This window comes from Stigmatopora argus, chromosome 9, assembly GCF_051989625.1.
Source record: "Stigmatopora argus isolate UIUO_Sarg chromosome 9, RoL_Sarg_1.0, whole genome shotgun sequence".
NCBI classification, from domain to species: domain Eukaryota; kingdom Metazoa; phylum Chordata; class Actinopteri; order Syngnathiformes; family Syngnathidae; genus Stigmatopora; species Stigmatopora argus.
The window spans coordinates 9,700,410-9,714,091 of record NC_135395.1 but is presented as its reverse complement, the minus strand read 5'-3'; the positions used below and the strand labels follow the sequence as shown (position 1 = coordinate 9,714,091).

Here is a 13,682-nt window from a genome sequence, read left to right as displayed (position 1 = left end):
AAAGTGATGTAATGACCAGTGGTTGAAAATGTGTTTAAAATAGGTCGGCATCATGAAACCAAGCAAGGTAAAACTGTATAAGAATAATTTATTATTATCCAAATTTCAATCATAAAGGCGGGAAAGGACATTTTCAGCACGGCAACGACAGTTAAAAAAAGTAAAGCAAAAAAAAGGACATGACTCACAAAATTGATACTGTACATCCGCCACACAGTGATAATCTTTTTCGTTTTCATTGACAGCACTAGCAAGGTTTACGAACCACTATACTCAGACACAGTGAATTGTCAATCAAAGAGTCCAAACTAAGAGCAACGAGAGAATCCCATGAGAAAACACTACCGGTAAGTGCTAACTTTTCTAAGTGTTGACTCCCTCTAAAGCATGTAACGCATACATTTTGGCCTTGGGTAACAGAAGAAATAATAATAAAAAAACACCATTAAATTCAATTGCCCAAGTCAACTTTAAATACCTTCCATGTTTGGCTGGCAAAAGTAAGCCTGAAAATACATTTTTTTCTTCATATTTGTGCAAAGATGAGCGAAATCAACCAAGGAATGTGGAGTGATGATCGCAGGAATAATCTTTTCCTTTTTTAAAAATCACATTTAAAAACACTACCAAAATTCCGGAGCTAAAATTGACCTTGTCTGAAAAGTACTACGTTTTATTATTCACCTGAACGCATCAAATAAATGCTCTTTCACTGCTGTAGGTGGAAGGAAGTACAATTCTATTGGGCCAGATTTCTCACTAAGTACATGATTAAGTCGACTAAAATGGCCGTCTTTTTTCCACCAATCTATTTGTGGCTTTTTTTGTTTGGAAGTGCGGCGTATTGTTTCTCTAACGTAATAATGCGCGTACCTTGGCTCAACAGAGTTGGAGAAACGCACCTTAAAGTTCCATATTTGGGCAGTCAATATTGTTACAGTAACACGTTCGGGTGCATCTTTTGAATTGAATGCTTATATTGTCATTATACGAGTATAATGCGATTTAAAAGTGTTATTTTAACCGTAAAATAGCAAAAAGTCTCAACACGAGTGATCGGTTTCGTTTGGGCCGCATTTTAAAAGAACGTGCATGTGAACGTTCCCTCGTTCCAACCGGTGTGGGGGGGGGTGGGGCCTCCAAAAAGGCACGAGTGAAGGCGAGGGGGGCCGGCGCGGCTCAGTACGTCTCGGAAATATTAAAATTGAAGTCCGGTTTGACATCGGGAGGGACGGCGTTGGCGGGCGCCCCCGGTCGGCCCATCAGCACGTGATCCTCCGATTCGAAAATATCGTCCCAGTTCAGGGCCTGGCCCTGGGCGGGCGGCGGGGCGCCCTCTTGGCCGGGGGGCACGCGGTATGTGGCGCCGTCCTGGCCGATGAAGGGCCCCCCCGAGCCGTCGGCGCTCCACGAGTACGGCTTGGTGGGTGGGGCCTTGAAAGGCAGTAGGCGGTAGATGTTGTCTTCGCCGTCCTTGGCCTTCTTGCCGCTGGGGGCCACGTGGTGGACTTGCTTGCAGTGGTTGGAGAGCAGCTGGTAGTTGAGGAAGGTGCCGTGGCACATCAGGCACTGGTAGCGCCGCTCGCCCGTGTGCTGGATTTCGTGCTTAGTCCTGTACTCGGCCAGGGCGAAGACCTTATCGCAGTAGCGGCACGGGTACTTCCTTTCCCACGAGTGCGTGTTGAAGTGGCGCCGCAGGCTGGTCCGGCAAACGTAAGGACGCTTGCACACGGTGCACACGTAGAAAGTCTTGCCGTCCATGATCAGCTCGTAGTGGTCCTGGGACTCGGATTTGGACTTTTTCTTGTTGGGCGACGACGACTTGGGGTTCTGGCAAATTTCCGACACCGATCGCTTCTCTTTGCTGGAGTTGGAGCCCCCCTCGCCCGGGTCGTCCTTCGCCGGTACGATGTCGTAAGTGTTCTCTCCGATGTTGGCGTACACTTTGCAATCCGAGGAAATGGAATCGATTTCCGTGGCCGCGTGAAGTGTGACCGTCTTCTTCGCCGCCGCCGCCGCCGTGGCTTGGGGGACGTTCCTGGGACTTTCCGAGATGTCCAATAGTCGGATTTTGGATTCCCCTTTCTGGGGTAAGGCGAAGATTTGCTTTTTGTGGACCCCCTGTATGTCGTTGGCGTCCGTCGCTCGGCCGTTTCCGAACGATTGAGCGGCGGCGGTCGGCTCCGGGGTGAAGTTGCCGGTTCTCGCCGGCGTGACGGGCGAATCGAGGTGACTGGAGCTGATTGGGGGACTGCGCGACGGGCTTCCGTTAAGGGGCTTTATCTTTTGCATTCCCGTGGCTGCTTCTCTCAGTTTTGGGCTTGGACATTCTTGGCTTTCAACCTTTTCAGGTTTATCCAAATCGGTCGCGTCCAGGCAAATGACGTCCCCCGAGGCGTTCCGTTTGACAGCTCGAGCCCCGCCGTCCGTCTTTGAGACGAACATGACGTCGTCGTCGTCGGAGTCCTGGTCCCTGTTGCCGGCGTTGCTGGAGTGGTTGAACTCCTCCGTGGATATGGAGTAGGACTCCGAGATGATGGGCATGTTCATCCCGGACGATTTCTGGTTTTGGGGGTCTTCGTCCTTGGATAAACCGGGAATACCTGTAACTTGGGACAACGGGGTCGCCAGGTCGGCGATGAACTTGACGTCGAGGGTCTTCCCGGCGCTCATGAACTCCTCCAGCAAGTCCGAGCGAATACGGACGATCTTGGAGCTGTAGATGTAATTGAGGACGTGTTCGAAGATCTCCGCTCGGACGCAGTCGAGTTCGATGACTTGCCCGGAGACAACAAAGAGCTGTTGGAAGTAATTGCTAGATGCAGACAGGATGGTTTTGTGGGCGCGGAATTTCTTGTCTTGTACGATGATGGTGACGTCGCAAAATAATCCACTCTTGCGTTGCTCGTTCAGTGACTTCAGCAACGTAGCTGAATATTGAGTGTCCGTCACGGTGATCAGCTTTAGGGTCGGCATGTCTTCAGGGAGGAGGAAAACAAGTACAACCGTGGATTAATGGCAATTTTTATTGTTTTTCACAATTTGAATTTGTTTCTAATCAAGGTCCATATTCTCTTAAGAGCTCCCTTATGGATGTTAAGAAGCCACATTATTTTCCATTTTAAACTTTGCTTTGACTTTTTTAAGCATTTCAGTGATGTGTGTGGTCCTAAAACACTCAATGAAATAATTAAGCCAGTGTCATTTATTAAAAAAAATAGGCCAACAGTTAAATTGCCAAAATTTGCTGCAGAATTAGCATTTAAGTGCGCTTTATGACTACTGTTATCTTACATGTGAATGTGTTTGAAACATTGCAAGAATGTCTTTTAATATAAAGTAATGTGTAAAAAAAATATGCGCTTTGCTTATGCACTGTATTTTATGGCACTCAAAATATTACTGTTTTTGTACCAAATATCACCTGGTCAATATTGATTTGTATTGAATCAGCCTAATGCCAAAGATTCTAACCCTGACTGTAAAATTAAAAAGTATCTTATCTTTTATGTGTGGTCAACACCAGTTGCATCACAAGTATTTGCAATTAAGTGCAATCAAATCATAATACATTTTGTATTTAATGATTACTAGATAGTAATGACTAAGCATTGGAGAGCATTGGTCTGGAGATTCAAGGATGAGGCTTGAAAATTCCGATTCCTTGGTTTTGATCCAAAAATAATGAGGTTAAATGCAAGGAATCCTCCATATCAGAATAATAATCAGAAGTGACGTTCGCTAGTATTCCTTCGGCAAGGGGTAGCATTTACGATGACGTCAAAAGACTGACTTTAAAGATGAAAATGTTGCACGTAGTGGATGCCCCGCACTTCCCATTTGCGCCCTTGCTAACGATAACATGTCAAAATAGCTTTATTTTGCCGTGTTATGAACAAAAGGACAGCGCGGGCCTATGTTATGATGACAGCTCGTCTATGCAAACCCTTGCGGAAATGCAAAACAGTTCATACATTTGGATCGGAAGGGTAAATAGATGGCCAGATGAGCATCGAAAGCGAAAGAGTTTACCTGCGCTTTGTGAGTTTTCCTCCTTCGTAAAGAAAGTAGAAAAGCGGCGGTGTAGCTACTTGCGTTAGCCGCTTGGCTACACAATGGCTAAGCGGAGCGGAGGGGCTTCACCTGCCAAACGAGGGTTGCGTTGTCGAGTGATTGTCACAACAGCCACGAGGAGTCGCCACTGCGTGGCATCCAAAAAATCATTTTAAATTCACATTTTCGGGGAAGTGGCCTAAGATCACTTGGACGACTGTCGTTCGACAAAGAAACTTGCAGTTGATGAAACACTTCCGGGTTTCCTGGACTGTCGTTAGCTTCAAAATGAAAAGGCATGACGTTTAAAAGCAGCTATAAAATTAATGTTATCTTTATAGGAGTCTCAAGCTTTAAAACAATAGGTTTGCTTATTTTTCATGGACTTATATGTCCCCGATTTGTTGATATTAGTTCTCAACTCCAAAATTCAATGTTATATGTGCTAGTTCCTAAGTATAGGCAAGTAAGTAAAGCAGCTATAAAACTATGTTATCTTTACAGGATTCTCAAGCTTTAAAACAATAGGTTTGCTTATTTTTAATGGACTTATATGTCCCCAATTTGTTGATATTAGGTCTCAACTCCAACATTCATTTTTTAAATTTTTTTTATCAGGTTTTCATGATATAAAAAAAAAAATAAACGCTAGCTAAGTGAGTGAAAAACTTTATTTTGGGATGGTTATGAGTCAGTAAATAAAAGGGGTGCAAATATTGTGGTCGCTCCAAAGCATTTACAAAGGGCCATTGATATCGAATCACATGATAAATTCATGTGACATGTCACTATTTTAAGTACGTATAAAGTTCAGAGATTCGAGTTTCTTGTGTTAGTTTCATCTAGCAGCCCAAGAATAGTTGCTTTACAATGTAAAAGATAGATGTATATTAATCTGACAATAAGTATAAAATTGCCAATGGATAGTTACATTGTTTTTGTGTAAAACGACACATACAAGATGGCGGCGAACTGTCGTACACTCGTTCATGCAACCATGGATTATAGGCGGGGCTTGGCTTCCAGAAATGACGTGTAAACGTACGGAAACGGAAATGCTCTTCACAAACAGGAACGAGTCGACTTTCGGCTGTTACATAAACGTTTGCAGTGTAGAAAATATTTTTTTCTCGACTTGTGGAGTCCTGAGCGACTTTTAAATTTATCCTTCAGCCATGCCGCAGTTGAGTCGTCAGGGCTCTCGGAGTCCCCGGCACTTTCGAAACCGTTCTCGCTCCCGTAGCCGAGAGAGGAGCGCGTCTCCGGACAGCTTCGGACCCAAACTACCGAGGCCACGCGACAAGGACCGCGAGCGACAGGAACGAGAGCATCGACTCAGGGAGGCGAAGACCCTCAAACGGTTCAAAATTGGGAGTCCTCGTCGCAGTCGATCTCGTTCCAGATCCCGTGAAAGGTACAGCGTCAACGGCCCAAATCACAACCGCTGGTCGGAGCAGAGGGAAGCTTCGTGGAGGCACAGTGGTCCCAGAGATGATTTTTATCATGATCAGCAGAGAGACGATGCTCACAGGCAGAGACAAGAAGAACTCATGGCGAGGTACGCTCTCATAATTATTTTTAAAAATATAATTTATATTGGTTTCAACCCGTTAGTCCTCTGCTGTATGGTGTACTATGTCATGTATCTACCAATGAAACGAACGAATCATCAAATTTTGAAAACTTTTCTTTTTCAATTGTCAAACTAGAGCCTCTATATTGACTGAAAAGTGTGTGCAGACATATCGTTTGTGCATGTGTGGATTAACACTTCAAAATTACGCATTTTCACATTGTTGTGATGCAAAGATGGTCTTTAGATAGATTTAAGATGGTCAAACACCGTGTGTGTATGTGTCGTAGGCGGCTGAAGGAGCGAGAAAGGATCGGCGAGCAAGGTTGTCCCGAAGTTTGGGGATATTCGCCGAGGGTGAAAGAAGAAGAGTAAGTCGAAAGTGCCTCGTTTTTATTTGAGTAAGCCACGGAAATGAAATATTGCTTGTGGATGTCTTCACCAGCTCGGATGAATTTACACCCGTCGAAGACGATGGAAAATACATCAGCTCCGCGTCCAATTCTGATGGTGCGTTCAAACATTAAAAAACAACAACAGTCATTTCATGTGTATTACTATTTGTTCGCTGGCAGATGAAAAGAGGAAGAAGAAGAAGAAGAAAATCAAAAAGAAAAAGCACAAGAAGCAGTCAGACAGCGGCATGGAGTCGGATGCTGATGGTGAGTGACAATTTTTTTTTTTTTTATGTTACGCACATTACACACGTCTGACCCCCATCTGTTTTTCAGGGGTGAAAGTAAAGAAAGGCAAGAAAAAGAAGAGCAAAAAGTAAGTGTTCTTGCAGCAGTTGTTGACTTTGACAGAGATTTTCAAGCCATTCCACATTTTTCTCTCAGGTCCAAGAAATCCAAGAAGAAGAAGGCGAAGAAGAGCCGACAATCTTCAAGCGAGTCCAGCAGCGAAGAGTCTGAGGAAGAGGACGACACCGGCGAGGTCACCTGGGTCGAGAAAGGCTCCGCTGAAGATCTGGTGGGACCCGAAGCCCCGCTCACCCTACTTTCCCAAGACGACAAACCCTTAGAGTAAGTTGGCCCTGTAAAAAAAAATGTCTTCTGTCCCCCCCTCGACTCGAGCTTGATGTTTTGTCCTCCAGCTTCGGTCACGCCTTGCTGCCAGGTGAGGGCGCGGCCATGGCGGAGTACGTCAAAGCCGGAAAGCGTATTCCGAGAAGAGGAGAAATTGGCCTGACCAGCAACGAGATTGCCGACTTTGAGAAATCGGGCTACGTGATGAGCGGCAGCAGGTACAGCCGATATATATATTTTTTTATGGCCGTTTTTTGAACGAGCTCTGTGGTGGTTTTACTCAACTTGTCGCGTCCGCAGACATCGGCGCATGGAAGCCGTGCGTCTGCGAAAGGAAAACCAGATCTACAGCGCCGATGAAAAGAGAGCGCTGGCCTCTTTCAACCAAGAGGAACGGCGTAAAAGGGAGAGCAAGATCCTGTCCAGTTTCAAAGAGATGGTATACAGGAAGACCAAAGGAAAAGAGGACAAACAATGATAAAAACGGTTTCCTTTTGAGAACGACGTTTTGGATGCTCTCATGTAAAATACTCGACTTTTTTTGTAAGATGGCTCAATTATTGCCTTTTGTTTGCTTGTTTCGTGTTGCAAACATGAGTTAATAAAACATTTTTTTCCAACAATTCACACTGAAATTTATATATTTTTAGCAAAAAAATAGTTACATTCTCCAACGTATAATCAGGAATGTGAATTACTGTTTTGACAAACTTTAGTAATGCATGAGAAGATTGTTTTAATGTAAAGCGTTTTCATTGACTCAAAGGTTGCGTTCTTTCAAAGTGCTGAAGATCAACATGTTTATTGATAACACACAAATTAATCACAGATAGAACTTTTTAATGTACAACAAACTACTTTGTTCTTCTTCTGATCAATTGATATTTTCCAGTCCCTGCGGAAGAGAAGGAAGAAATGAGCAACCAAAACGTTCTAATGGCGATGAATCTGTCAAGAAACAAGATGATGTTTGCGGCTAACAGAATGGAGCTTTCACCTTGGATTCATAGTAGCGTCCCGTTCCGGACACCCGCTTGTCCCTCTCCATCAAGTGCCACTGCCAAGGATACCGGGCGATTCTTTTTTCCTGGTGCACGTGAAAATAGCCACAAAAGCAGGTAAGAAAAAAAACGACAGTAACCTTTCTTATTAGCAGAGCTAAATTAGCACGTAGCACCTCACCTTGCCACCATTGGTGAATTTATGAATATGTGCGGTGGCAATTCCAGGAATCATTAGACACACCGCCATGATGCTGAGGCCGGGTAGAATTTCATACCACATGTTTGATAGCCAAGAGAAAAATAAGTTTAAATGTCTACCGAGTTATCCGCTTTATTTTAGCACGAAGGCTAACAAGATGGCTTCCCTTGTGTTGGTCACCATAGATATCACATGTAAAGAGGTAGATGAGAGATGCGTGCTGTGAGCCTATCATCAATTGGCGACCATTTTGTGTCAGAGCCACGCAGCATAGAGTTGCATACATATTTAACAACATATTTAAAAATAAACATTCAACAAATATATTATAAAAGATAATTGCATACGACATTCCGAATTTCAATCATTTATTCTGAATACCACAATTAGGATTTTAATCAAATGTCTTGTCTGCGTTATGATGGGCGTTGGTAGCTGCGCATGCGTGCTATATTCACTGTCTAATTCGTGTTTAAAAAAGTAAACAAGTCTGAGAAACGGCACAACAGCGACAAGTAGCTTTTTAAAACTATGAAGGAAGATAAAGAAAACACCCGACCCAGGGAGAGAAGAGTGGATATAATGTGCGAAGATCCCGAGAGGATGGAGAAGTCGAAAGAAAGGAAGGAGAGCATGACAAAGGTAAAACTACGGAGCTAAGCTAAGCTATGCTCGGTTAACTCGCAAGCGCTGCAAAAGTAGTTGGGAAACGGCATTGGCGACAATCGTCTTGTTTTCTCAAAATAACATTTATATTGTTTTTAGATTGTGATCAGAAGGCTGCCACCAAGTCTCACTAAAGAGGAGCTGGAGGAGCAACTGCAGCCTCTTCCAGAAGTGGACTACTTGGAGTTCTTCTCCAATGACACCAGGTGAGCTATAAACACCATAAAAGTCATTTCAGGTATGACATATAACGGACGATTGTTTATTTCACTTTTGATACAAATGCAGTAGCTGTGTCTTTTGAGTGTCTGTCCACACATCATTTTCATGAACCTCCTTAAAGGGCATTTTTTTTCCTTCCAGCCTGTATCCTCACCTCTTTGCGAGGGCGTACATTAACTTCAAGAACCCAGAGGATATCGTCTTGTTCAGAGATCGCTTCGATGGATATGTATTCATTGACAACAGAGGTATTGAAAGATGTCTTCATGTTGAAATGTCAATGGTGATGTTAGACCTTGTGAAATTCTTGGTTGGCAAACAGGACAGGAGTACACTGCTATTGTGGAGTTTGCACCGTTTCAGAAGACGTCCAAGAAAAGAAGCAAGAAAAAGGACGCCAAGTGTGGAACCATAAGTGACGGTTTGTATTTCAGAAACGAATGCATTTTTCAAGGATCTTATGACTCGTAGACGTCTGATCCGTTAGAAGTGGGAGGGATGGCAGCGAATGAACAAACGGATTGGGCGTCTACGGCCAACAATGGCAGTCAGGGTGTTGAGTTTTCGTTTCTTTTCTTTTTCCAAAGAAAGTATCACGATATATCACCGTTTTTGACATATCGCCCTAATGTATGTTTTTTTGTTTAGATCCTGATTACAAGAAGTTCTTGGATTATTACACTGGAGACAGTGAGAAATTGACGTCCACTCCAGAGACTTTGCTGGAGGAGATTGAAGCCAGGTCGAAGGAGCTGATAGGTTAGTCAAAGCTCAAGTAGGGCTAGTTTATTGATCAAAAGTTCATCTATTCCATCAGGACGATTATTTTCCTGTTGAAGAAAGTAATGTCATTTTTCACCTTTTTGGTGGAGCAAAGAAAAAAAACATTTTTCAAACCAAAATAGTCATGTTTTTGTGTGGTATTTCTACCAAATCCTACCTTTACCTTTTCTTAAAGCTAAAAGAAATACACCTCTGTTGGACTTCCTAAAGAATAAACAGGTAAGTTAGGGACAGCGGGGAGCTGAAGTGAAGGATGAGAGCGCAACTCGTGTTATCTCTTCAGCGAATCAGAGAGGAGAAGAAAGAGGAGAGGCGGCGACGGGAGCTGGAGCGAAAGCGCCTCCGTGACGAGGAGCGTCGAAAGTGGCGCGAGGAGGAACGCCGCAAACGCAAAGGAGGCGAGAAGATGAAGAAGTCGGAGAGCGAGAGGGACCAAGTCAAGGACGAGCCAAAAATCAAAGTAAAAACTAAAATAATACATGTGTAAAATCCCTGCAGAGTGACATTTATCTGTTCATCGTGTAGCTGCTGAAGAAGCCACACAGAGCAGACGATGGTGACTCAGACAAAATGAAGGAGAAGTTGAAAAAAGCAGAGAGGCCCAGCAGAGAGGACACCAGAAGCTCAGAGCACAAGAGACGACAAAACAACGACAACAAGGAAGAGCGCGTAAAGAGGTAGACCATATCCATGCACTTTACTTTGTGGGAATGGAAATCGTAACCGTATCTAATTATTAATGCGCAAAAATCAGTCCTAATACAATGAATAACCAAAATTGAGTTTTTTAGTTGCGCTTTATAGTGCGGACAATACGGTACTCGGGTTCACGTTTTTACACTGACCGCATAATTTTTCCTCTTTCCTGCTCATTTCCAACTTTTGCGTTTATTTTCCCCATCCAGAGGGGACGAGGAGGTCCGCAGGGAGTTCCGGGAGCACGAGGCCGATCGCGACCGGGAACGTGACCTGGAGAAAGAGCGTCTGCTGAGGGAGAAAGATCGCCTGCGGCGCCAGGAGCGACGCAGGAGGAGGGAGAAGCATGATGCCGAAAACTATGCTAGGAAGTGGCCGGAGGACGAGGAGACGTCGACCAAAAAGGAGAGGGAGCGGCCGACGGATAGGAAACGGACCGACAACCTGCCTGAATCTGACAAGACGGAGAAGACGGTTAAAGACGGCAAGAAGGACGACAGCGCCAAAAGAGAACGACTACGGAATAGAGTAATGCGTCCATCTTTCTATCTAACTTTTTTTTCCCCCTTATACACATTGCTGATATTTTTTTAAACTATTTTAGTCAATTGCATATTTTGTAGTTTTAATCATACATTTTCTTATGAAGTACTTTTTCTGGGTATTTGCATAGCGTTTTCTTGATTAAGTACACACTTTATTCCATGAGTCATTAATTCAATTTTAAAATATTTTGATGTTACTTTTGTATCTGTAGTCATTTCTTTGAAAATTGTGTACCTAAAAAATCATAGTTTTTATATTTATCCATTTCTACACTTATTCTTGTACTCTTAATAGTATATTATTCCGTCATTGATACAAACAATAGTATACATTTGACTTGTATACACAAGATAATGTTTATTTTTATTTTAATTTTTTTAAAACTAGGATCGTCCTGCTATCCAGCTGTACCAGCCTGGAGCAAGAAGCCGCAATCGTCCAGCCGACGCGGACAGGAAACCGGACCCCGAAATGAAAAAACTGACTGACAAAGGTGACAACTGATCCGATTTTTGTTCCATCCGTCTTTTAATTTTAATATGCCAGAGCAAGTCCAGCCAGACTCGGCGCTGCGTGTCGCCTTAAGGACCGCCTCTCTTTTTTGGAAGCCTATTTGTGATTCACAATGGAATATGATAGTGCCTCACGTGACCCTTTTTAGTTTCACTCTGTAGAAAAGCTAAAGGTTTAGCTCGCTACAGGGCACCAAAAACCGCCAAGTGACCTTACTTATTGTCTGTATTGCTGGAAAAAGGTTCTACTTGCATTTTTTTGCTCACACAAATCTTCCATCCAAACCGCTTTGGCAAGCTTGTAACTGGCATTCAGGGATTTGGATTAAACTGATACACAGACTCATTGTATTTGGCATTTGAGTCTTATGCTTGTTCATTTACTTTATGTTACTACTATTTTACTACTTTATATTGCCTTCATACCTAATTTGTAATGTACACATTTGCATATGAATGTATTTTTTGGGGTTTGAAAACCTCACTGATTTGCTACTTTTGTACTCAAGCTGGTCAGTTCTCTTACATCTAGTGACATCTCCATGCCGAGCATTAATGCAATTTCTTCTAATCAAGCAAAAAACATTCCTACATTAATCAGTTGTGTATTATTTATTATTTTATGAAATGAGGCGCAAACCCAGTATTGCACGAGGACCAAATGGATGAAAAAAAGATAAATACATATACATGATTAAATAAATAGTGAGGTCGATGTCTTGTTTGAACTCGAGAGCAAAACCAAACCTGTACTAGCAAGAGATTTCCTGAGGGTGTCGCTGTGGATAGAAAGGCACTAAATCTGCCCGGAAAATATTGTCCTAAAGTAGCCGACGTCACTTTGCTCTTCCTCTTCTATCCTCGTCGTAGTTGGGAAGGGACTGATATCGAAATGGTAACTTGAAATATCATACAACATCCTTCTCAATATGCTCTTTGCAGTCTGTTGAACCATTAGAACGCCCACATAAAATATGTACGATTCTCCACATATGATTATTGTGTTTAAAAATTGAAGATGTGGACATTTATTAGGTCCTGTTCAACCCAAAGCTAACTAGCATGTAGCATCTATAATGTAGCGCATGTAACGCTTGAATTTTGGAACGTGGCGTGTCGTGAATTATTTGTGTTTGTCACTTTTTAGTCGTCCCACAAGACCTTCAGGATCAAGCGCTTTCTGGCTAAGAAGCAAAAGCAAAACAGGCCGATTCCTCAGTGGATCAGGATGAAGACAGGCAACAAGATCAGGTGAGCGCTTTCGTTTGTGGTAGCCGTAAACGGCAACATGCGTTTAATCACCATGACAACTAATTATAAATCGAACGTGATAACCTAAAGGATAAATTGTTATTGATAGCAGTAGAAATATCCTGATCACATTTTTCCATTAAAAAGATCTCATCCAGAAGCCCCACCCCCAGCCCAATTTCAACCAAACTACCCCAATATTTTCATTTAAAAACCATATTACCATTGGTTTGTCATTTAGCTGTTAAATTATTTGCTGCCGTTGACTGTTATAGATGTCAATATCATTTCTGGTAAACTTTCATTTGGTGATAGTGTTTTATGGGCATTATTAAAATTGATGATGGAAGGTGATGATTAATTATTAATGGCTCTCGATACTTTTGCTATACTACATGATTCCCTAAAGCAGGTCTGCAATTGCAGCACTTGATCACTGTGAAGTGCTGTCATTAACCCTGCTGAGATTACTTGTCCACCTAGGAGCTCATCCTCCTCTTCCTCATCGCAAGCGGGGGAAGAGGACTCTCCTTCGGTGAAACACTGTTGTCATGGTAACAACCATGAAAGTGGAGTTACATTTACACTCCTTATAAATAACCAAACAAACTCTTAAGGATTTGACCTTGCAATCGTTCTGACATTCCGAAGGCTTAGTCTTGCTGTTGCAGTCGGCCAGAAATGTGCGTGGGGGGATTTCGCGCTGTCACAGCAGGCTTGATTTCTCCTCTGAGACAAGGAGTGGCTTGTGCCCATTAAAAAATGCACTGAGTTTCTGAGGTGGAAAAATAGATCAGACGTTTTGGCACAATTTCAATTTTTCTGGATTTGGTGACTGCGCTGGAATTGTTGCAGGGTTCCTTTTACAGAAATTTCTTTTTGTTTAATGAATGTTTGGGGATTGAGTTCTGATTAATCACTTGTCGTCCGTCGCCTCTGTTCCGTAGGTACAACTCTAAGAGGAGACACTGGAGGAGGACAAAGCTGGGCCTGTAGAGATGACGTTCCCATGGAATTCCTCCTCCTCCATTCCATCAAAAAACCACCAGCTCCCAGGAAATGGGGGCTTGTGTTGGGAGGAGCTGCAGCTCTTTTGTACACAATCTGGTTCTAGATTCAAGTATGAAAATAAATTGTCATCAAACCAAT

The 13,682-nt window shown here is 43.1% G+C and overlaps 5 protein-coding genes across 5 annotated transcripts; 3 read left to right on the top strand and 2 right to left on the bottom strand.

Moving 5' to 3' along the window:
- Positions 1–68: 68 nt before the first annotated feature.
- On the bottom strand, positions 69–4,328 carry zbtb33 (zinc finger and BTB domain containing 33). Its single transcript, XM_077610450.1, has 2 exons — positions 4,033–4,328; positions 69–2,978 (listed from the first exon to the last, which is right to left on the bottom strand). The coding sequence occupies exon 2, from the start codon at positions 2,974–2,976 to the stop codon at positions 1,180–1,182; it is 1,797 nt and encodes a 598-aa protein (XP_077466576.1). The 5' UTR covers positions 2,977–2,978; positions 4,033–4,328; the 3' UTR covers positions 69–1,179.
- Positions 4,329–4,875: 547 nt separating this feature from the next.
- nkap (NFKB activating protein) lies at positions 4,876–7,279 on the top strand. Its single transcript, XM_077610456.1, has 8 exons — positions 4,876–5,611; positions 5,917–5,997; positions 6,072–6,136; positions 6,202–6,288; positions 6,358–6,397; positions 6,466–6,651; positions 6,723–6,872; positions 6,955–7,279. The coding sequence occupies exons 1-8, from the start codon at positions 5,229–5,231 to the stop codon at positions 7,130–7,132; spliced, it is 1,170 nt and encodes a 389-aa protein (XP_077466582.1). The 5' UTR covers positions 4,876–5,228; the 3' UTR covers positions 7,133–7,279.
- A 147-nt stretch (positions 7,280–7,426) lies between these two features.
- Positions 7,427–8,065, bottom strand: ndufa1 (NADH:ubiquinone oxidoreductase subunit A1). Its single transcript, XM_077610459.1, has 3 exons — positions 7,837–8,065; positions 7,652–7,741; positions 7,427–7,549 (listed from the first exon to the last, which is right to left on the bottom strand). The coding sequence occupies exons 1-3, from the start codon at positions 7,936–7,938 to the stop codon at positions 7,529–7,531; spliced, it is 213 nt and encodes a 70-aa protein (XP_077466585.1). The 5' UTR covers positions 7,939–8,065; the 3' UTR covers positions 7,427–7,528.
- A 191-nt stretch (positions 8,066–8,256) lies between these two features.
- upf3b (UPF3B regulator of nonsense mediated mRNA decay) lies at positions 8,257–12,532 on the top strand. The gene is made up of 11 exons (XM_077610451.1): positions 8,257–8,499; positions 8,623–8,729; positions 8,887–8,993; positions 9,068–9,166; positions 9,394–9,504; positions 9,704–9,747; positions 9,812–9,988; positions 10,054–10,205; positions 10,434–10,752; positions 11,158–11,263; positions 12,430–12,532. Exons 1-11 carry the CDS (start codon positions 8,389–8,391, stop codon positions 12,468–12,470), a joined length of 1,374 nt encoding a protein of 457 aa, XP_077466577.1. The 5' UTR covers positions 8,257–8,388; the 3' UTR covers positions 12,471–12,532.
- Positions 12,030–13,681, top strand: rpl39 (ribosomal protein L39). The gene is made up of 3 exons (XM_077610461.1): positions 12,030–12,177; positions 12,430–12,533; positions 13,481–13,681. The coding sequence occupies exons 1-3, from the start codon at positions 12,175–12,177 to the stop codon at positions 13,527–13,529; spliced, it is 156 nt and encodes a 51-aa protein (XP_077466587.1). The 5' UTR covers positions 12,030–12,174; the 3' UTR covers positions 13,530–13,681.
- The last annotated feature ends 1 nt before the right edge of the window (position 13,682 follows it).

Bases quoted from the DNA above. Each gene is read 5' to 3' on its own strand.
- ndufa1 (XM_077610459.1), bottom strand. From the start codon at position 7,938: ATGTGGTATGAAATTCTACCCGGCCTCAGCATCATGGCGGTGTGTCTA. The intron at 7,742-7,836 runs GTGAGGTGCTAC...CACGTGCACCAG, and splicing joins AATTCACCAATGGTGGCAAG to GAAAAAAGAATCGCCCGGTA. The intron at 7,550-7,651 runs GTGAAAGCTCCA...TCTCTTCCGCAG, and splicing joins GACGCTACTATGAATCCAAG to GGACTGGAAAATATCAATTG.
- rpl39 (XM_077610461.1), top strand. The intron at 12,534-13,480 runs GTGAGCGCTTTC...TCTGTTCCGTAG, and splicing joins AAGACAGGCAACAAGATCAG to GTACAACTCTAAGAGGAGAC.
- nkap (XM_077610456.1), top strand. From the start codon at position 5,229: ATGCCGCAGTTGAGTCGTCAGGGCTCTCGGAGTCCCCGGCACTTTCGA. The intron at 6,137-6,201 runs GTGCGTTCAAAC...GTTCGCTGGCAG, and splicing joins CTCCGCGTCCAATTCTGATG to ATGAAAAGAGGAAGAAGAAG. The intron at 6,289-6,357 runs GTGAGTGACAAT...TCTGTTTTTCAG, and splicing joins CATGGAGTCGGATGCTGATG to GGGTGAAAGTAAAGAAAGGC.
- upf3b (XM_077610451.1), top strand. From the start codon at position 8,389: ATGAAGGAAGATAAAGAAAACACCCGACCCAGGGAGAGAAGAGTGGAT. The intron at 8,500-8,622 runs GTAAAACTACGG...TATTGTTTTTAG, and splicing joins GGAAGGAGAGCATGACAAAG to ATTGTGATCAGAAGGCTGCC. The intron at 9,989-10,053 runs GTAAAAACTAAA...TTCATCGTGTAG, and splicing joins AGGACGAGCCAAAAATCAAA to CTGCTGAAGAAGCCACACAG.
- zbtb33 (XM_077610450.1), bottom strand. From the start codon at position 2,976: ATGCCGACCCTAAAGCTGATCACCGTGACGGACACTCAATATTCAGCT.